This window comes from Rhinatrema bivittatum, chromosome 11 (assembly GCF_901001135.1).
Source record: "Rhinatrema bivittatum chromosome 11, aRhiBiv1.1, whole genome shotgun sequence".
Taxonomy (NCBI): domain Eukaryota; kingdom Metazoa; phylum Chordata; class Amphibia; order Gymnophiona; family Rhinatrematidae; genus Rhinatrema; species Rhinatrema bivittatum.
Window position 1 is genome coordinate 98,796,556 of NC_042625.1, and position 23,387 is coordinate 98,819,942.

The 23,387-nt window shown below is 44.8% G+C and overlaps 1 protein-coding gene across 1 annotated transcript in view; it reads right to left on the reverse strand.

The window, feature by feature from the left end:
* Positions 1 to 19,973, reverse strand: part of RIMS3 (regulating synaptic membrane exocytosis 3) — a 43,631-nt gene extending 23,658 nt beyond the window's left edge. Inside the window, exons 1-2 of the mRNA XM_029571616.1 lie at positions 19,924 to 19,973; positions 6,524 to 6,772 (exon numbers count right to left, since the gene is read on the reverse strand). Coding sequence (XP_029427476.1) covers positions 6,524 to 6,737 — 214 coding nt within the window. The 5' untranslated portion in view covers positions 6,738 to 6,772; positions 19,924 to 19,973. The remainder of the gene's footprint in view (positions 1 to 6,523; positions 6,773 to 19,923) is intronic.
* Positions 19,974 to 23,387: the final 3,414 nt, after the last annotated feature.

Genomic DNA, 23,387 nt, shown 5'->3' on the forward strand with positions numbered 1-23,387 from the left:
TTTTTCTGTATCAGGCAGAGGAAGATTTGGGTATTTCGAGCAGCTCTGCAGTTAAAGATCTTGTTTCAGTGAACCACATCTGGATCCCCAGATACTGGTTCGGACGTAGCCATTAGCCTGCGGAGGCAGTAGAGGGATGGTTCTGAGGCCTCAGGTATACTCAGAGCTCCGGGTTTACAGGTGATCAGGTTAGAAATTCAGCCTCTTCTAAAAGAATAAAGTCATCAAACCTGGGCAGTCTCCATGGAGCAAGACTTATTTTTGCTTTTGCCTTATTGATGTCCCTGGTGTCCAGCACATTCCCAGCCTACCCAGGACAATTTTATTATGTGGAGTTATCCACAGTAACAAGCTAATGTGGGCTACAAGATAATGCTTCCCCTCTCTGATTGAATCAGCTGTGTGTCTGTGCTGCTGCTGACAGGATTTGGGAAGTGGTGCAACAAGGGTTCTGGTGACCAGAGGGATCAGGGGTCACCATGGAGAAGTCACACTGAGAGACTACAAAAGGACACTGAGAAGACAGATGCAATCCAAGGAGGATCACCAAAATGGTGCAGAGACTGCTGCATTGTAAGCAATAAACAGAGAGACTGAGGAAGCTAAGGAGAGAAGATGGGATGGAAATTCACAGATAACATGAGAAAATCCTTTTTTACTGAGAGGATGGTGGATACCTGGCTCAGAGGAGATGAAACAGTGACAGAATTCAGGCCTGCAAGGGACAGACACAAAGGGACCTCAGTGGCAGAGGGAGGGAGAAAGATGACCACAGATCAATTAGGAAGGTAGAAATGGGCAGCATAGGTTGAGTAATTGGTCCTTTTTTCTTGTCACTTTGTATGTTTCTATATTATGTGATTAGAATGGTAGAAATAATGATCAATAAGTTAGCTATTGGAACAGCTTTTGAGAGTTTTGCTTTACCAGGAATGATCAAAGAAAACTGAGTAGCAGAAACTTATGTCGACAGCTACAAAACCCCCCAAATCCTATATAAAATAAACAGCAGTCTAGAATCCCCATGGGATTTTTAAAATGGAACAGAAAGGGACTGGGTCTATGTGCAAGTGCAGTATTCCTCAGCTGTGTGACAGCGCTGAGACTGTGCAAGGGCCAGAGGACCTGAAAATGTAGATTATTCCAAAAGCTAAGCATTTTTATTACTGGCATTCTCCAATGCTCTTTTAAAACTGAGCACAGCAATCTGAGTCATTTTAGCTTTTACTATGAAATTAAGTACCACTGGATTTCTTATCTACACAGGTAAAGCTCGTGGCTGCCTAATTTTTCAGCTATGACCAGTAAAGCTGCTTGCAAAAATGGGACGTATTCAACCTTACGGGTAAGGTGTGAAAGCAGTCGGTGGCTGATATAATGCTGGCCATGGGGTGAATGTCAGCACTGAAGATGCCAGGAGGCATTTTCCAGTTCTGCATGCACAGCTGTAGCAGGATATAAAGGGTTAAAGCTTTCATGCAGCACCCAGAAAAGAAGCTAAAGGTGCTGCTCCTCACATTGAACTTCAAGGGAAGAAACGTTAATGCAGAGTGGGAGCTCCTTAGCATCTGACATGTTTCGAAGGACTGTAATTATCCCAGAAAGCTGAACAAATGAGCCCAGAAAAAAAAAGACAACTTAAGATCCATAATCCTTGTCAGGTAAGGATCTGAATATGAGACTCTAATACTGGAAGTAAGAAACTGGGCTGCTTAGGCCCCAGTTGCTCAGACTTCCTGTCAGCCTGCTTACCAGTTTTATTATCGGTTTCATCTTTTACTAGTAACATGGTAAATGGCAGCAGCAGCTAAGGACATCCCCTTTGGGAAGATGCCCATATAAATTCCCGTGTGCACTCCCATACCAATCCCCCTCCCTCCCACATCTTTACCCGCTGATGTCTTTGATATGGGTCCCAGTGATGGCCTCCATTCGCTCTGCTGAATCCATTCACGTGAATGTGACCGCATCTAGAGGTCACTTTTGTTGGAGGTGTGACATGGACAGGAGGGGGTCTACTCTCCCTAAGGAGGTGAGTGTTTGGTGATCGTTGGGGGTGTCCTGGATAAGATGGATCTGACTGTTGCTGAGGGAAACTCTTCAGGGAAGCCAGCCTGACTTTTCAATTAGGCTTCTCTCTTGAGAGGTGAGCCGGCTCTGCGATTGCTCTAAGGCAGCAGGAATGTGGGCCTAACCCATGCAGGAATGGCACTTCCACTGAAACTCTGAAACCTTGGGACTTTCTGTTTCAAATTAAAAAACACCTGAAGTCATTGCCCCAGAGAAAAATCATGTTCTGCTGCCAGCCACAAACTCGCCATAGACGGAAAACCCCCCGATGTCCGCCCTTTCCAAGTGAAAACAGATTAGACTCGGGTTTAAAGGGATTGGGAACTGAGCAGGTTTCGATGCATTTCCCGTTTGAAAGCCCTGCGTCCTGTATGGCTTTGCTGCAATGTGAGGTCCCCCCAGGGCTCCCACGGAGAGCAGCAGTGAAACCTGAGCAATGCTGTGCGGGGAGAAGCGCTGAGAAAGGGAAAAGAGCAGAGGAGCCGCAACAATGATGCACGGGCTGAGAGTTAATCCGCATGGAGGCAGGACCATGCTCCAGAAGCAGTAATCCAGCCTCAGGAGACTGCTCTGGGCAACATGGGGGACCCTGTGCAGACAGCAGGTCGGTGACGCTAGCAGGAAAATGCAGTGAAGATCAGGACATTACAGAAGGAGTCTCTTGATTAAAATGTGGTGGGCTTGCTGAAGGAGTCCCAGTTGGATTTCTACCTTCAGCATGGCTGGAAGTGTGGCTGGCTGCAGGTTTTAAACCTGATCTGAATCCAGCAGCCATAAGGACTCCCGTGTCAAAAATGCAGCTGCTCCCAAGAGGCAGAATAATGCACCTCAGACCCTGCCCTTGGCGTTCACAGGAAGAAAGGCTCAGATTCCTGTTCCTTACGCTGTGCTACATAATGTTGGTACCTAACTTCTCACAGCAGCAGGAGGCTTCCTCTGCATCTCAATGCCATCTCCTTAGGACTTTGGCAGGGATTCTCCAGTGACAAAGGACCCAGCCAGCTGACCTGCTCTGTGTTCACCTCCCAGCTCCAGGAGTGCTATTATTTTTATGGTGACCCCAGTGGGGGTCAGATGACACGACATTACCCCCCCCCACTATTGTAAGGTTCTTAATCTCAGCCAATATGAGGCCCTGTTAGGCAGTTCTTGCCTGCTGCCTCGGTGGGTCTGGTGGTCTATCTGCCTAGACCTCCCAGCTCTATGGCCTGCACCTCCTGCTGGCCGCCATGCTGTTCCTCTCTTGTTTCTATTATATATTCTAGCTTCTCAGTCTGCACTGACTCATGCTCTTGTTTCTTGTCCTAGTTTTGCTCATGACTCTGGCCTTATGACTTTAATTTGTGGCCCTCCTGAGTCCTATTTCCTCCTGTGCTTTTCTTTACAGTACATGCTCATGTTTGCTGCTCCTAGTCTTGTGTTCTTGTCTGGTCCTGGTCTTGCTTTTGTTTCACTGGGCACCTTCCTGTATCCTGTTTCTGAAGTGATCCAGCCCCGCTCCTGTGGGGTGAGTTTTCCTGCTGTTTAAGTCCTGCTGGTCCCCAGCACCTGAGGGCTCAACCCGAGGGGTAGGTGGCAGAAGATAACTTATAGCCACCCCTGTTCAAGATGCCTCATCTGTGTCCAGCGCACTTCTATTTCTGGGGATGATTACTCCGGCAGTATGCCCTAACGTCCAAGAAGCCAACAAGGGACCAAACTCAGGTCTCAATTCAGACTGTATCCAAAAAATTCCAAAAGTCATGGACCGTTACCGGGCAAGTCACAACATGACTGCCCACGGTGGTCTTACTTGGTTGCCACCAGGTGAGATTAGCCCAACTATTTACCAGTTCATCTAGTGTAGAAGCCTAGATATTAGACTAGCAGCCAGGGTTCGAATCCCGCTGCTGCTTGTGACCTTGGGCCAGTCACGTCACCCTCCATTGCCTCAGGGACAAACTTAGAGCCTGATTTACTGAGGCCTTTCTCCCATTTTTGTATCTGTGGGGAAAATGCTGAGTACGTGAGGCCCTAAGATTGTGATCCCTCTGGGGATAGGGAAATACTTACTGCACCTGAAATATAATCTGCTTTGAAGTGCCTGAAAGGCAGAATATAAATTAAATAAATAAAAATGCAGGTATCAGGACAGAAGGTGCTCAACAAGCCATCTTACTCTTTTCCCCCTTCAACCCCTGGCCTAACGAGCAATTACCCCCTGCATGTATCACCTCAGCAGGCAGCACAGAATGGAGCGGGTGTTCAGCGACTGCCAGCAGGGACGACTGTGTTCTCGTTACACCTTAGCAACAAGAACATGGATCCGAAATAGTGCTCCTGACGGACAGCAGAGACCTAGAGGTGAGATAGCTCTAGAGAAGGAGCTACATTTCCAGTTCAATAGCACCCTGGGAGCTTTCTGTTTCAGATGGCAGCCTCCAGATTATTCTTTCATCACCAGCTCACTGCATTTTCCCTAGTGGGTAGGGGAATGAGGGGCAGCTCTCAGGGACTGTACAAAGTTGTCCTGACAGATCGCATATTCACTTTCTCTTCTTCCTCCTTCCCCAAGCCACTTCATAGCTGCCTATTCTGTGAGCTTTCATCCCCAATATCAGACAGCGGTCAGATCTGCCTGCTGCTCCATCTTTTCAATCTCCTCTCCTCTCGGCTGCCACGGGTCCAGCTGATTGAAGAGATGATGCAGGAGGCAGATCTAGCCCTACTGCACCCAAATCTTTCTCCTTTATTCCCCCAGTTGTCTTTCTGTTTCTTACATTTACCTTTCACATCTCTGTTCTTCTCTCACCGCTCTCTGTTCATCATCTTTCCAGCTGTTCGGTCCAGAGAAACCCAGAAACATGAGAGGAAACGTAATGCTTGATACATGTAATAAAGGACAGAGTTCCTGCTAGCACATCTGTCTCATTTCATTATGATGCAGATGTGATGGATTTTCTTTTTTGCATTTGATCTCCAGAACTATTTGCATAACAGGACACTTGGTGGGAGTGCTGGGCATGCAGCCCCATAACAGACTTCTACTGGGCATTGCCTCTGGCCTCTTAAGAATTATTTGATAAGAATATCAATCAATTGTATTTTATAATGGGTTTAATAGAAACATAGAAATGATGGCAGAAAAGGACCAAATGATCCACTCAGTCGACCCAGCAAGCTTAAGGTACTATCTGCCCAGCCATGCAGTTTACCCCCATGCTCATCAGTTTCCCCAGACCGTAAAAGGATGACAGCTCTCATTTAAGAGGAGAATTCTTATATGACTAAAAAATAGCATTTTTCTACCCCTAAAATTTTCCTTTTCCTAATGCATGTCACCTTCTTTCTTTTGATACTTCTTCCTCTTAAGAGCTTTCAACTTTAGCCAGGTGAGATTCTGATCACGAGCCAAGCTGCCTTATTTCAACTCTGCCTACGTGGACCAAGAAGAGTGGGTGGATAAGGATACAGAACCCAGAAACCTGTATCAGTCCTGCATCTGCTTTCAGGTCAGCAGCTCCCCTACTCAGCCTTCAAACACAAGCCAGCTGCACTTTCAAAAAGCAGCAGGCAGAATGAGATGGTCACAGGGGAAATTTTATGAGGAAAAATCCAGTGTGCCTTGCACTTTTCTAAACCACATCTCCAGGAGTGTTATCAATGTATTCCTCTGCTCCTCACCCTACCCCTCCTAGGATATATTCAGACCGCCTCCTCCCGTCTAAGGATTTTCTAAACTGTCCTGGGCAAGCGCAGGAACTGTACCCAATATGTATGCTGCTGAGTGCACAAGACTCAGATATCTTAGGTACTGAAACTGCTGATGACTCTAGCAAAATACTGTCATCTCAAATAATATATAAAACGAGACTTCAGCATCCTACAGATTCCTATAGCCTGGAAAATGAGGCAACAATGAAAGGTGGTTTGCCATATGGACCTGCTATAGCCTGTTTGACTCTCAAATGTCTGCAAATGCTAACACCATTTGGCACCTTTCCAAATGACAGGGTTCATCTTCTGCTGCTGGCTGTTCTCTAGAACTAAGAACAAAGCACAGCCTGCAAATTAATGCCAAGGAATTAATAGGCTGATTAAACATGGCGGTCTACCTTCCCCAAGGATAACAGACTACAGAGACCCACAGAGGACAAAAGTAGTCAGTGTTGGAGCCCAGGGTCTTAGAAATTAATGTTGAGGGCATTCATTGCTTATCCACAGGGTGTATAGGGGAATTCCCATGCCCTATCTGGGTTTGCAATGGGATGCCAAGCACTGATCTCCCTTCTCTATAGGAACATGTCTAAATCTTCCTTTCAGAGTCATGAAAAAGCAGCTCATCAGCTTACTGGCAAGGACTAGGAGCTCTTATCTAGAAGAGTAAATTCTACCTCCTGCCTGGTTGTGTTTTTCACACTTTCAAGAAGCAATCTGCAAGTAAGTTTAGAAAAGAGCCAGCTGCTGCTCTTACCAGGCTGGTTAAGCTGTAGTGTGCTTTTGCTCCACTGGGACAATCCCACGATGGCTACCATTTTGGCCCCTAAACTAGAACGTCTCTTCTTGGTGCTGATGTTGGCAGCATCAGGAGGGGCCCCAGCACTTTTCTCCATGTTGTACATCTCCCCGCTGATGCTGGAGCTACGCACCACGTTCCTGGCTGAGGAGCTGGAGTCCCCGTTCAACATGATGAGACAAATCACCAGCCTTGTGCAAATCGCAGCTGCAGGAAAGGAGCAGAAGAGGAGTGTGTAAGAATTTCCAAATTATTACAGCATGGAAGCAGAGAGAATTCAGCCCAGAATCAATTCCACACCATTGTGTCTGTTTGTCAGTGCTTGTGATTCATATTGATGATTTTATTGCAATTATGTTATATGTTCTTGCTATAAATCACTTTGAGTACATTGAATATGACTGAAACAAGTCTTAAATCAAAATAAATAAATAAAAGTCCTTTTCATTTCAATTGCACTTCCCCTCACAGTTATTAACGAAATAAAAATATAGTTTGATCAGTCCAAAATGTTTCCAGTAATGATTGCTTTCATTTAACATACAGAGTAGATAGACATAGAGCAAGCTAGTTGGCTAATTGGGTTTTTCTCTCCAGTGAATGCTTGCGTTTCTTTCTGTTTCAGCCACTTCATTGCATTGATTCTCTCATCCAGGCCTCTTCATTTAGGCACTACTCCTTTAGACGTGTGTGAACCTGCCACGGTACCTTATCGGCTGCATTTAGGAAGGCAGGATCAGGAAATAAAACACAGAAACTGTATTTTCAATACTTTTAAGGATGTGCATTCATTACATCCGCATACCTCATGGACTTTATAGTACCCGGGTAAAAACAGAGAGTATGCACATATCTTTGCAAAATGTCCCAAAGCAAAATGTCTGATAATTGACTCTTGGCATCTAAATTTCCCTTCCTATGAAGTATACTTCCCAGTTTGTCTGTGGCCCCTATACAATTGTGTATAGCACACATGTAAGCCCTGCACATTTACATAGAGAGATAATTGTATTTAATTGGAGGAAATGAAAGTCCTAATTCTAAGCACACGGCAGACAAACGATGTTTTCTTTTCCTTGCATAAAATTAGTATCATTTAATCATCAGCCACAATATCACCATGCTGCGTAGGAGACAATTATGTAGCTAAGCAGAATGGCACTTTCTCTGTCTGTCTGTCTGTCTGCCTACCTGACAGCCCCATCAGGTTCTTCTATCTGTCAGCTGAACAAGAAAAGCCAGATTTAGCCCAGTAATAGATCGCTTGCAATCATAGGCATAGATAAATCAGTAAGGAGACTTTAGTAGTGTAATTAGTCATACTGTTATTAAATATTTCTTAAACATCAGTCTATACTTTAAATATTTACTTCCTGCTGTCTCGTCAAAGGTGGAATTCAGTGTGGGTCAGCTCTCTACAGCTGATTAGTGGTTTGGGGGTTTCAGCTCCCTAGAGAGGCTCCTCATATTTAATAGAATATATCCTACAAATCTAGAGCTAAGATAAGCTTTATATTTCAAATTCAAGTCACAAACATTTCAAATAATGCTTTCAACTATTTTCCAGGAAAAAACAGAATTAATAGTCAAAAAAAGTAAATTTTTTTAAAATTTCAGATCAGCTGATGAGGCTAAAAATGAAGACTGCAGCTAACACACACACTGAAGACATGCTTTGTAGAGGGGTGTGTAACAGTCACATGCATGCACACACGCACACACACTGAAGACATGCTCTGAAGAGGGGTGTGTAACAGTCATGTGCATACACACACAAACACACACTAAAGACATGCTCTGAAGAGGGGTGTGTAACAGTCACATGCATACACACACGCACACACACTGAAGACATGCTCTGTAGAGGGGTGTCTAACAGTCACATGCATACACACACACACACACACTGAAGACATGCTCTGTAGAGGGGTGTGTAACACACACACACGCACACTCACTGAAGACATGCTCTGAAGAGGGGTGTGTAACAGTCACATGCATACACACACACACACACACTGAAGACATGCTCTGTAGAGGGGTGTGTAACACACACATGCACACTCATTGAAGACATGCTCTGAAGAGGGGTGTGTAACAGTCACATGCATACACACATGCACACTCACTGAAGACATGTTCTGAAGAGGGGTGTGAAACAGTCACATGCATACACACACGCACACACACTGAAGACATGATCTGTAGAGGGGTGTGTAACAGTCACATGCATGCACACACGCACACACACTGAAGACATGCTCTGTAGAGGGGTGTGTAACAGTCACATGCATACACACACGCACACACACTGAAGTCATGCTCTGTAGAGGGGTGTGTAACAGTCACATGCATACACACACGCACACACACTGAAGACATGCTCTGAAGAGGGGTGTGTAACAGTCACATGCATACACACACGCACACTCACTGAAGACATGCTTTGAAGAGGGGTGTGTAACAGTCACATGCATGCACACACGCACACACACTGAAGACATGCTCTGTAGAGGGGTGTGTAACAATCACATGCATGCACACACGCATACTCACTGAAGACATGCTCTGTAGAAGGGTGTGTAACAGTCACATGCATGCACACACGCACACTCACTGAAGACATGCTCTGTAGAGGGGTGTGTAACAGTCACATGCATGCTCACACGCACACACACTGAAGACATGCTCTGTAGAGGGGTGTGTAACAGTCACATGCATACACACACGCACACACACTGAAGACATGCTCTGTAGAGGCGTGTCTAACAGTCACATGAATACACACACGCACACACACTGAAGACATACTCTGAAGGGGGGGTGTAACAGTCACATGAATACACACACGCACACTCACACTCACTGAAGACATGCTCTGTAGAGGGGTGTGTAACAGTCACATGCATACACACACGCACACACACTGAAGACATACTCTGAAGAAGAGTGTATAACAGTCACATGCATACACACATGCACACTCACTGAAGACATACTCTGAAAAAGAGTGTGTAACAGTCACATGCATACACACACGCACACACACTAAAGACATGCTCTGTAGAGGGGTATGAAACAGTCACATGCATACACATACGCACACACACTGAAGACATGCTCTGTAGAGGGGTGTGTAACAGTCACATGCATGCACACACACACTGAAGACATACTCTGTAGAGGGGTGTGTAACAGTCACATGCATACACACACGCACACACACTGAAGACATGCTCTGTAGAGGGGTGTATAACAGTCACATGCATACACACACGCACACTCACTGAAGACATGCTCTGTAGAGGGGTGTGTAACAGTCACATGCATACCACACGCACACTCACTGAAGACATACTCTGAAGAGGGGTGTGTAACAGTCACATGCATACACACACGCACACACACTGAAGACATGCTCTGTAGAGGGGTGTGTAACAGTCACATGCATACACACACGCACACACACTGAAGACATACTCTGAAGAGGGGTGTGTAACAGTCACATGCATACACACACGCACACTCACTGAAGACATGCTCTGTAGAGGGGTGTGTAACAGTCACATGCATGCACACACGCACACACACTGAAGACATACTCTGTAGAGGGGTGTGTAACAGTCACATGCATACACACACGCACACACACTGAAGACATGCTCTGTAGAGGGGTGTGTAACAGTCACATGCATGCACACACACTGAAGACATGCTCTGTAGAGGGGTGTCTAACAGTCACATGCATACACACACGCACACACACTGAAGACATACTCTGAAGAGGGGTGTGTAACAGTCACATGCATACACACACGCACACACACTGAAGACATGCTCTGTAGAGGGGTGTCTAACAGTCACATGCATGCACACACGCACACACACTGAAGACATACTCTGTAGAGGGGTGTGTAACAGTCACATGCATACACATACGCACACACACTGAAGACATGCTCTGTAGAGGGGTGTGTAACAGTCACATGCATGCACACACACACTGAAGACATGCTCTGTAGAGGGGTGTGTAACAGTCACATGCATAAACACATGCACACACACTGAAGACATGCTCTGTAGAGGGGTGTGTAACAGTCACATGCATGCACACACACTGAAGACATGCTCTGTAGAGGGGTGTCTAACAGTCACATGCATACACACACGCACACACACTGAAGACATACTCTGAAGAGGGGTGTGTAACAGTCACATGCATACACACACGCACACACACTGAAGACATGCTCTGTAGAGGGGTGTCTAACAGTCACATGCATACACACACGCACACACACTGAAGACATACTCTGAAGAGGGGTGTGTAACAGTCACATGCATACACACACACACACACACACACACACACTGAAGACATGCTTTGTAGAGGGGTGTGTAACAGTCACATGCATACACACACGCACACTCACTGAAGACATGCTCTGTAGAGGGGTGTGTAACAGTCACATGCATACACACACGCACACTCACTGAAGACATACTCTGAAGAGGGGTGTGTAACAGTCACATGCATACACACACGCACACACACTGAAGACATGCTCTGTAGAGGGGTGTGTAACAGTCACATGCATACACACACGCACACACACTGAAGACATACTCTGAAGAGGGGTGTGTAACAGTCACATGCATACACACACGCACACTCACTGAAGACATGCTCTGTAGAGGGGTGTGTAACAGTCACATGCATAAACACATGCACACACACTGAAGACATGCTCTGTAGAGGGGTGTGTAACAGTCACATGCATGCACACACGCACACACACTGAAGACATACTCTGTAGAGGGGTGTGTAACAGTCACATGCATACACATACGCACACACACTGAAGACATGCTCTGTAGAGGGGTGTGTAACAGTCACATGCATGCACACACACACTGAAGACATGCTCTGTAGAGGGGTGTGTAACAGTCACATGCATAAACACATGCACACACACTGAAGACATACTCTGTAGAGGGGTGTGTAACAGTCACATGCATACACACACGCACACACACTGAAGACATGCTCTGTAGAGGGGTGTGTAACAGTCACATGCATGCACACACACTGAAGACATGCTCTGTAGAGGGGTGTCTAACAGTCACATGCATACACACACGCACACACACTGAAGACATACTCTGAAGAGGGGTGTGTAACAGTCACATGCATACACACACGCACACACACTGAAGACATGCTCTGTAGAGGGGTGTCTAACAGTCACATGCATACACACACGCACACACACTGAAGACATACTCTGAAGAGGGGTGTGTAACAGTCACATGCATACACACACACACACACACACACACACACTGAAGACATGCTTTGTAGAGGGGTGTGTAACAGTCACATGCATGCACACACGCACACACACTGAAGACATGCTCTGTAGAGGGGTGTGTAACAGTCACATGCATGCACACACACTGTAGACATGCTCTGTAGAGGGGTGTCTAACAGTCACATGCATACACACACGCACACACACTGAAGACATACTCTGAAGAGGGGTGTGTAACAGTCACATGCATACACACACGCACACACACTGAAGACATGCTCTGTAGAGGGGTGTCTAACAGTCACATGCATACACACACGCACACACACTGAAGACATACTCTGAAGAGGGGTGTGTAACAGTTACATGCATACACACACACACACACACACACACACTGAAGACATGCTTTGTAGAGGGGTGTGTAACAGTCACATGCATGCACACACGCACACACACTGAAGACATGCTCTGTAGAGGGGTGTGTAGCAGTCACATGCATACACACACGCACACACACTGAAGACATACTCTGAAGAGGGGTGTGTAACAGTCACATGCATACACACACGCACACACACTGAAGACATGCTCTGTAGAGGGGTGTGTAACAGTGACATGCATACACACATGCACACACACTGAAGACATGCTCTGTAGAGGGGTGTGTAACAGTCACATGCATGCACACATGCACACTCACTGAAAACATGCTCTGTAGAGGGGTGTGTAACAGTCACATGCATACACACACTCACTGAAGACATGCTCTGTAGAGGGGTGTCTAACAGTCACATGCATACACACAGGCACACTCACTGAAGACATGCTCTGTAGAGGGGTGTGTAACAGTCACATGCATACACACATGCACACTCACTGAAGACATGCTCTGTAGAGGGGTGTGTATTGTAACAGTCACATGCATACACACACGCACACACACTGAAGAAATGCTCTGTAGAGGGGTGTGTAACAGTCACATGCATACACACACTGAAGAGATGCTCTGTAGAGAGGTGTGTAACATTCATGCATACACACACACATACAAACACTGATGACATGCTCTATAGAGAGGCATGTAACACACCCATGCATACACCCATGCACACACACTGAAGACATGCTCTGTAGAGGGGTGTGTAACAGTCACATGCATACACACATGCACACACATTGAAGACATGCTCTGTAGAGGGGTGTGTAACAGTCACATGCATACACACATGCATACTCACTGAAGACATGCTCTGTAGAGGGGTGTCTAGCAGTCACATGGATACACACAAGCACACACACTAAAGACATGCTCTGTAGAGGGGTGTGTAACATACTCTCATGCATACACACAGACTGAAGACATGATCTGTAGAGGGTGTGTAACAACATGCATACACACACACACACTGAAGATATGATCTGTAGCGGGGTTTGTAACACACCTGCATAACACAGACACACACACACACTTTGAAGACATGATCTATAGAGATGTGATCACACACTCACATACATTCACACACACACACCTACATACATACTGAAGGCATGCTCTGTAGAGAGGTGTGCAACACTCACATACACACATACATATTAAAGACAAGCTCTATAGAGGGGTGTGTAAACACTCATATGAATACACACACCTCCACATATACTGAAGACCTGCTTTGTAGAGGGGTGCATAGCACACTCACATGGATACATGTCCACACATTTATTTAAAAAATGTATTTAAAAGTTTTTTATATACTGAGGTAAAGCAAGCTGCCTTCACTCCAGTTTACATATACAACAACTTGTTACATCCAAAGCATTTAACAGTAACTGAAACTGGATCCGTACAACAACTTATTACAATCAACATCTACATATATAACGAGGTAAATATCTGTGCTCACATCATATATGGGGATTGAATTAAGTCTGGGTGGTGATCAATAAGGTTTCTGTGAATCAGTGATAAAGACTTCGTAGTGATATTACATGCCCGAAAAGGGTATGTATTGGCTATGTTCTGTGGTATTAACCAATACCATCTTTGAATGTTTGACTGAATAGCCATGTTTTGAGTTCTTTTTTAAATGATTTAATGTTCTGAAGACATGCTCTGTAGAGTGGTTTGTAACACCCTCATGAATACACACACCTACACCCATACTGATGGCATGCTCTGTAGAGAGCACACAACTATGCACTACAGAGGCAGTATTAGCACACATCTAGAGAGTACACAGCCATACATTAAAGAAGCAGTGTTAACACAAGTTTAGAGAGCACATGCCTATACACTAGAGGCAGTGTTAGCACATGTCTAGAGAGCACACACCCATACACTACAGAGGCAGTATTAGCACATGTCTAGAGAGCACACACCCATACACTACAGAGGCAGTATTAACACATGTCTAGAGAGCATACACCCATACATTATGAGGCAGTGTTAGCACATGTCTAGAGAGCACACACCCATACACTACAGAGACAGTGTTAGCACATGTCTAGAGAGCACACATCCATACACTACAGAGGCAATGTTAGCACATGTCTAGAGAGCATACATCCATACACTACAGAGGCAATGTTAGCACATGTCTAGAGAGCACACACCCATACACTACAGAGGCAGTATTAGCACATGTCTAGAGAGCACACACCCATACACTACAGAGGCAGTATTAACACATGTCTAGAGAGCATACACCCATACATTATGAGGCAGTGTTAGCACATGTCTAGAGAGCACACACCCATACACTACAGAGACAGTGTTAGCACATGTCTAGAGAGCACACACCCATACACTACAGAGGCAATGTTAGCACATGTCTAGAGAGCATACATCCATACACTACAGAGGCAGTATTAGCACATGTCTAGAGAGCACACACCCATACACTACAGAGGCAATGTTAGCACATGTCTAGAGAGCACACACCCATACACTACAGAGGCAGTATTAGCACATATCTAGAGAGCACACACCCATACACTACAGAGACAGTGTTAGCACATGTCTAGAGAGCACACACCCATACACTACAGAGGCAGTATTAACACATGTCTAGAGAGCATACACCCATACATTATGAGGCAGTGTTAGCACATGTCTAGAGAGCACACACCCATACACTACAGAGACAGTGTTAGCACATGTCTAGAGAGCACACACCCATACACTACAGAGGCAGTATTAGCACATGTCTAGAGAGCACACACCCATACACTACAGAGACAGTGTTAGCACATGTCTAGAGAGCACACACCCATACACTACAGAGGCAGTGTTAGCACATGTCTAGAGAGCACACACCCATACACTACAGAGGCAGTATTAACACATGTCTAGAGAGCACACACCCATACACTACAGAGGCAGTATTAGCACATGTCTAGAGAGCACACACCCATACACTACAGAGGCAGTATTAGCACATGTCTAGAGAGCACACACCCATACACTACAGAGGCAGTGTTAGCACATGTCTAGAGAGCACACACCCATACACTAAGAGGCAGTATTAGCACATGTCTAGAGAGAACACACCCATACACTACAGAGGCAGTGTTAGCACATGTCTAGAGAGCACACACCCATACACTAAGAGGCAGTATTAGCACATGTCTAGAGAGAACACACCCATACACTACAGAGGCAGTGTTAGCACATGTCTAGAGAGCACACACCCATACACTAAGAGGCAGTATTAGCACATGTCTACAGAGCACACACCCATACACTACAGAGTCAGTATTAGCACGTCTGGAGAGCATACACCCATACACTAAGAGGTATTAGGAGCTACCACTCAGGAAAGAGATCTAGGCATCATAGTGGATAACGCATTGAAATCGTCAGCTCAGTGTGCTGCAGCAGTCAAAAAAGCAAATAGAATGTTAGGAATTATTAGGAAGGGAATGATTAATAGAATAGAAAATGTCATAATGCCTCTGTATCGCTCCATGGTGAGACCACACCTTGAATACTGTGTACAATTCTGGTCGCCGCATCTCAAAAAAGATATAGTTGTGATGGAGAAGGTACAGAGAAGGGCAACCAAAATGATAAAGGGGATGGAACCGCTCCCCTATGAGGAAAGACTAAAGAGGTTAGGGCTGTTCAGCTTGGAGAAGAGATGGCTGAGGGGAGATATGATAGAAGTCTTTAAAATCATCTGAGGTCTAGAATGGGTAAATGTGAATCGGTTATTTACACTTTCGGATAATAGTAGGACTAGGGGGCACTCCATGAAGTTAGCATGTAGCACATTTAAAACTAATCAGAGAAAATTATTTTTCACTCAATGCACAATTAAACTTTTGAATTTGTTGCCAGAGGATGTGGTTAGTGCAGTTAGTATAGCTGTGTTTAAAAAAGGATTGGATAAATTCTTGGAGGAGAAGTCCATTACCTGTTATTAATCAGGTTGACTTAGAAAATAGCCACTGCTATTACTAGCATCATTAGCATGGGAAATACTTAGTTTTTGGGTATTTGCCAGGTATTTGTAGCCTGGATTGGCCACTGTGGGAAACAGTATGCTAGGCTTGATGGAGCCTTGGTCTGATCCAGTATGGCAACTTCTTATGTTCTTAGGCAGTGTTAGCACATGTTTAGAGAGTGCATACCTGTACACTACAGAGGCAGTGTTAGAACATGTCTAGAGAGCACACACCCATACACTAAGAGGCAGTATTAACACATGTCTAGAGAGCATACACCCATACACTAAGAGGCAGTGTTAGAACATGTCTAAAGAGCACACACCCATACACTACAGAGGCAGTGTTAGCATTATGTCTAGACAGCATACACCCATACACTAAGAGGCAGTGTTAGCACATCTAGACAGAATACACCCATACACTAAGAGGCAGTGTTAGAACATGTCTAAAGAGCACACACCCATACACTAAGAGGCAGTGTTAGAACATGTCTAAAGAGCACACACCCATACACTAAGAGGCAGTGTTAGAACATGTCTAAAGAGCACACACCCATACACTAAGAGGCAGTGTTAGAACATGTCTAAAGAGCACACACCCATACACTACAGAGGCAGTGTTAGCATTATGTCTAGACAGCATACACCCATATACTAAGAGGCAGTGTTAGCACATGTCTAAAGAGCACACACCTGTACACTACAGAGGCAGTATTAGCACATGTCTAGACAGCATACACCCATACACTAAGAGGCAGTGTTAGAACATGTCTAAAGAGCACACACCCATACACTAAGAGGCAGTATTAGCACATGTCTAGAAAGCACACACCCATACACTACAGAGGCAGTGTTAGCATTATGTCTAGACAGCATACACCCATACACTAAGAGGCAGTGTTAGAACATGTCTAAAGAGCACACACCCGTACACTACAGAGGCAGTGTTAGCACATGTTTAGAGAGTACACACCCATACACTACAGAGACAGTGTTAGAACATGTCTAGAAAGCACACACCCATACACTAAGAGGCAGTATTAGCACATGTCTAGAGAGCACACACCCATACACTACAGAGGCAGTGTTAGCACATGTCTAGAAAGCACACACCCATACACTAAGAGGCAGTATTAGCACATGTCTAGAGAGCACACACCCATACACTACAGAGGCAGTATTAGCACATGTCTAGAGAGCACACACCCATACACTACAGAGGCAGTATTAGCACATGTCTAGAGAGCACACAACCATACACTAAGAGGCAGTATTAGCACATGTCTAGAGAGCACACACCCATACACTACAGAGGCAGTATTAGCACATGTCTAGAAAGCACATACCCATACACTACAGAGGCAGTATTAGCACATGTCTAGAGAGCACACACCCATACACTACAGAGGCAGTATTAGCACATGTCTAGAGAGCACACACCCATACACTACAGAGGCAGTATTAGCACATGTCTAGAGAGCACACACCCATACACTACAGAGGCAGTATTAGCACATGTCTAGAGAGCACACACCCATACACTACAGAGGCAGTATTAGCACATGTCTAGAGAGCACACACCCATACACTACAGAGGCAGTATTAGCACATGTCTAGAAAGCACACACCCATACACTACAGAGGCAGTATTAGCACATGTCTAGAGAGCACACACCCATACACTACAGAGGCAGTATTAGCACATGTCTAGAGAGCACACACCCATACACTACAGAGGCAGTATTAGCACATGTCTAGAGAGCACACACCCATACACTACAGAGGCAGTATTAGCACATGTCTAGAGAGCACACACCCATACACTACAGAGGCAGTATTAGCACATGTCTAGAAAGCACACACCCATACACTACAGAGGCAGTATTAGCACATGTCTAGAGAGCACACACCCATACACTACAGAGGCAGTATTAGCACATGTCTAGAGAGCACACACCCATACACTACAGAGGCAGTATTAGCACATGTCTAGAGAGCACACACCCATACACTACAGAGGCAGTATTAGCACATGTCTAGAAAGCACACACCCATACACTACAGAGGCAGTATTAGCACATGTCTAGAGAGCACACACCCATACACTAAGAGGCAGTGTTAGCACATGTCTAGAGAGCACACACCCATACATTATGAGGCAGTGTTAGCACATGTCTAGAGAGCACACACCCATACACTAAGAGGCAGTGTTAGAACATGTCTAGAGAGCACACACCCATACACTACAGAGGCAGTGTTAGCACATGTTTAGAGAGTACACACCCATACACTACAGAGGCAGTATTAGCACATGTTTAGAGAGTACACACCCATACACTAAGAGGCAGTATTAGCACATGTTTAGAGAGTACACACCCATACACTAACAGGCAGTATTAGCACATGTCTAGAGAGCTCAAACCAATTCATTACAGTCAGCAATCAAGGTCGTAATATAGAATTATCTTCCTTAGCTCCTTTGTTGGGAGAATACATTTTCCCAATGTGAAATCCTTGGGTATTAGCTGTATACATTTTCACTGTCTGTATAATGTAAGGAATGGGGTATCTGATAACATTACAGTACTTACGCATAGAGCACAGCATTCCTGCATGCAAATATAACATAATACATGGATATTATACCATATATGATCTCTGTCTGTGTGGATAAAAAGTTGTTATACTCTCTCAGTCTGTGCTAGTGTCTGACAGAGTGCACTGTTGTCAGGAAGTGATTGAAGCTCCTTCAGTGTGCACTGGTGATCCCTGGAAATCTAGTAAATACTTCACACCTGTGACATCCTTAACCACATGAATCCTGCCATGCTCTACCCATGGCAGGATTCATACAGAGTACTCCATTCTTAATCCTAAAAAGCCATTGTCAGCTTTATCTGCCCAATCTGTGGGGATGTGAGCCATTCCCTGTACTGTAGTAGGTGGTAGCAGTGGTAGCACCTCACCAGCTGAAATTCTGAGAATATGCAGCTAAAGCTTGCCTTAGAATACTAAGTCTTGCAGAAACCTTCACAGCCAGCAGCTAGCAAATAGGTTCTCTGTCTAGATTAGAGACTTGTATCAGACAGCTAGTGAGGGACACGCTTGCTATTTAACTCTCTCCCCACAGGATGAACACAAAGCAGAGAGCCACAGGCAGTACCAGCAGGCAGTAATACCAACCGGTTGGCATTAACTGTGACAGGAAGAAGCAACTGCCACACCCTTACTCCCTCCCCCTTTGTATTCTCTGCCCTCCTAGACGGAGCATAAGAGGGAAAGATGAGAGCTGAGAAAAATGAACAGCATGCGAATGAAGAGAAGAATGGGAGGTGGGTATGAGCAATGCCAATTGTGCCTGGGGAGGGAGTGTAAGTGCAGCGGGTCTGCCAGTCCCATTGCATGGTATGGCTGCTCATCCAGAGAGACCCAAAGCTCCTGCAGATCGTCATTACCCCACCCAGCAGCCATCGTCTTATCCAGCAAAAGGGAACAGAAATCTGGCTGCACAGCTTCTCTGGAAAGCAGGCTACCCTGTCTGCACTGCACAATGTGACCGAGCAGCAGCACCGTAAGACGTCTGAATCGTTAAAAATACCTGTAATGCAGCAGCGTCCGATGCTCTCCTGTCCTGTCACACATAGAAGGCAGCAGCAGCAGCAGCAGGGCTCTCAGACATGATCCAGGACCCCCGGCCCCCCACTCCCCTCCCTGCTTGCAGGCTCTGCTAGAGCATCTCCATGGTTACTCCCTCCCTGACCCACTTCTGCTGCCAGCCCAAAGCAGAAAGGAAGCTGCCAGGCGGGCTGGGCTGGGCTGAGGCTGCGCTGCTTCTTATTGCTGAGATGTTCGAGTTCCTCCGTCTTCCCTCCTCCCTCTCTCCCCCCTTCCTCGCCTATTCTCGTCACTCCCTCTCCCTCTCTCTCTCGTCCTGGTTAAATAGAAAAGATGCAGAATGCCCCAGTGTCAGCCATTCCCAGCCCCACAAATCTAAGCTAACAATGGAGTTGCTGTCATGGAGTCTTTCTGAGTTTTCAGAGTATGGCCATGGACCCCATCATCCTGCGTCTTTTACTGTGCTTAGTCTCCAGTATCCCCAAAAATGTAGGAAGGAGTGGCCCTAGAGATTAGAGAGCCAGGGAAACCAGGGTTTAAATCCCATGTCCCCCGTTGCTTAGATTGTAAGCTCCTTGGGGCAGGGGCTTACTATACCTGAGTACTCTAATGATATTGTAAATCGCCTTGAGCATTAGGTAAAAATCAAAAGCATTATTGTTATGCATCTTTTAAAGACCTCCTTATATGTTTGTATTCGACACCACCTGATGCAAATCATACTCAAAGCATTTCCAGGCATCTATGTAATGCTTCCTGGAACAGGAAAGGGGAAGTCTGGGAATTCTGCATGGGTTTTGTATTTTTCATACAGCCCTATATAGCAGTAGCAGGAAAAACTGCAAAGAACTTTTCCCTCTCCCAACCTGCCTGAAGGGTGAGAGGAGGCTCTAACAGGACTCTGGGGGTCCTAATGTAGCAGGCCACAGCTTAAACTGCTGTCCCAGGTCAATGATGAGTCTATGGACAGTCCACTCATACCAGGTCAACCGAAGAGTCTGATCCAGTCTTGCTTTTGCCCCACTGCATGCATGGACTTGTAATTCACATCTTCCCACTGATTATTTATTTATTTATTTATTTATTTATTTATATGTTTTTCTATACCGAAATTTAGCTATCTGCCTTCACTCCGGTTTACAGATACAACAACTTAATACATTCTGACAGAAACTGATACAAACGAGTTATAACTGTAATTAGACCGGAAGATGGTCACCAACTAATACATTTTGGCAATGACTGATATAAACAGGGATAACTGATATAAACTGGGAAAAGTGAGTATGTAGTATAGATCCTGGTGGTGAACTATCAAGCTTAAATGTTCTCTGACATAGTCTTTAGATTGTTCTTGCATAGATACTTTATGTTTGGTTAACCTATACCATCTTTGAAAGTTTGACTGAAGATCCATGTTTTGAGCTCTTTTTTAAATGTTTTGATGTTACTTTGAGAGCTCAGGTGATCTGGTAGTGTGGTCCATAATTTCGGACCTGCAATAGAAATGGCTCTGTTTCTAGTGTTGGATAGCTTAGCTATAAGAAGTGAAGGTACGGCTAGATGTATTTTACTTGTGGATCTTGTCGTGCGTTGGGATCTGTGTATCTGTATGACGTTATTGAGGGCGTTGTTATCTGCTTTGAAAATTGCATTGTGTAAGATTGTCAGGATTTTGAATTCAATTCTTTTTTCTACCGGTAGCCAGTGTAGCCTGTTGAGTACAGGGGTGATGTGGTCTGATTTTCTTTTTTGCTGGACAGTACTCTAGCTGCAGCGTTCTGCAGTAGCTGTAGGGGTCTCAGGGCCGTTTTTGGGAGTCCAATCAGGAGGGAGTTGCAGTAGTCGAGGCTAGTGAAAATGAGAGATTGTAAGACTGTTCTGAAATCTTGGTGGTGGAGCAGCGGTTTTAGGTGTTTAAGAATTTGAAGTTTGTGAAAGCCTTCTTTGGTTTTCATTGCGACGTGTTTTTTGTAGTTTAGTTCATTGTCAATCCATATACCGAGGTCTTTTACGTTGTCCTTTAGTTGGATACAGATGTTGTCTATTTGTATGGAATGTTTGGTTTTTGATCCTGTATTTTTTCTTTCTATCAGAATGCATTCTGTTTTGTTCATGTTGAGGCATAGCTTTAGGTGGATTAGCATGTTTCTAATTGCATCAAGGTGAGAGGCTGCTAGTATCATTGCATCTTTGATGGAAGAAGTTATTGGTATAAGGAGTTGTATATCGTCAGCGTACATATAGTATGTTATGCCTAGACCAGAGATGAGATGGCAGAGAGGGAGTAGGTAAATATTAAAGAGTGTGGCACTTCTGTTTCAAGGGGGATGGCTTCAGATGAGTTGTTGTTGAAGTTGACTTTGAAATATCTGTTGTTGAGGAAGGATGTGAACCAGTCTAGAGTTTTGCCAGAGAGACAGATGTTTGCTAATCTTGATATTAGGTTTTGTGGTCTACAGTGTCGAATGCAGCGGAGAGGTCAAGTAGGATTAGTAAATGGCTTAGTTTGTTATCGAAGCCTCTTAAAATATTGTTTGATAAGTTGAGTAGCAGGGTTTCAGTGGAGCGGTTTGTCCTAAAACCATGTTGGGTGGGATGTAGTATGTTGTTGGATTCGAGGTGTTCATTGAGCTATTTCAGGGCCACTTTCTCTGTTAGTTTTGCAAGCAGGGGTAGATTTGAGATTGGACGATAGTTGTTCAGATCGTCTGGATCTAGGTTCTTTTTCTTTAATATTGGTTTGATCATTGCGGTTTTTAATTTGACTGGTAGTTCACCTTCCTCAAGAGATTTGTTTATAATAGCTACTATGGTTGGGGCTATGATATGGGCTATTTCCTTTAGCTCACGTGTTGGTATTATGTCTAGGTCATGGCGTGCTGGGTTTATTTTTCTTATCATTTTTTCTGTTTCAGTGATTGATATTGGTTTGAAATTAGACCATGGTATTATATTTGTGATGGATAGTTGGTTTTCTGTGATTGAGGATTTGTTGATGGCTCCAGTTATTTTGCTTATTTTGTTTTTTAAGAACATGGCTAGGTCTTGGCTTATATTTTTGGTTTCATTTGTGTGTGAGTTTCATTTTGCATGCAGTGGGGTAAAACCAGAACTGGATCAGCCTGTTTGGTTGACCTGGGGTGAAGTGGTAATCTCCATGTCAGCCAAAGCAGTTTCTAAACGAGCTGTGTCCAGCCAATTGCTCTCAAAATGCTAATAAAAATAATTTAGAGAAGACTAGGCTTCTGTTTTTATAATTAAAATTCAGTAACTCTGATATTAACAAGATGATGTTGCCATTGGAATCTATGGAGGTGAATGGTTAAGAGGCAGATCCTATTGGAGACTATGAAGGTGAGTGAGAAGGTTAGGAGGGAGATACCACTGGAGTCTATGAACTTGAGTCACATGGTTAGGAGGGAGATGCCATTGGAATCTATGAAG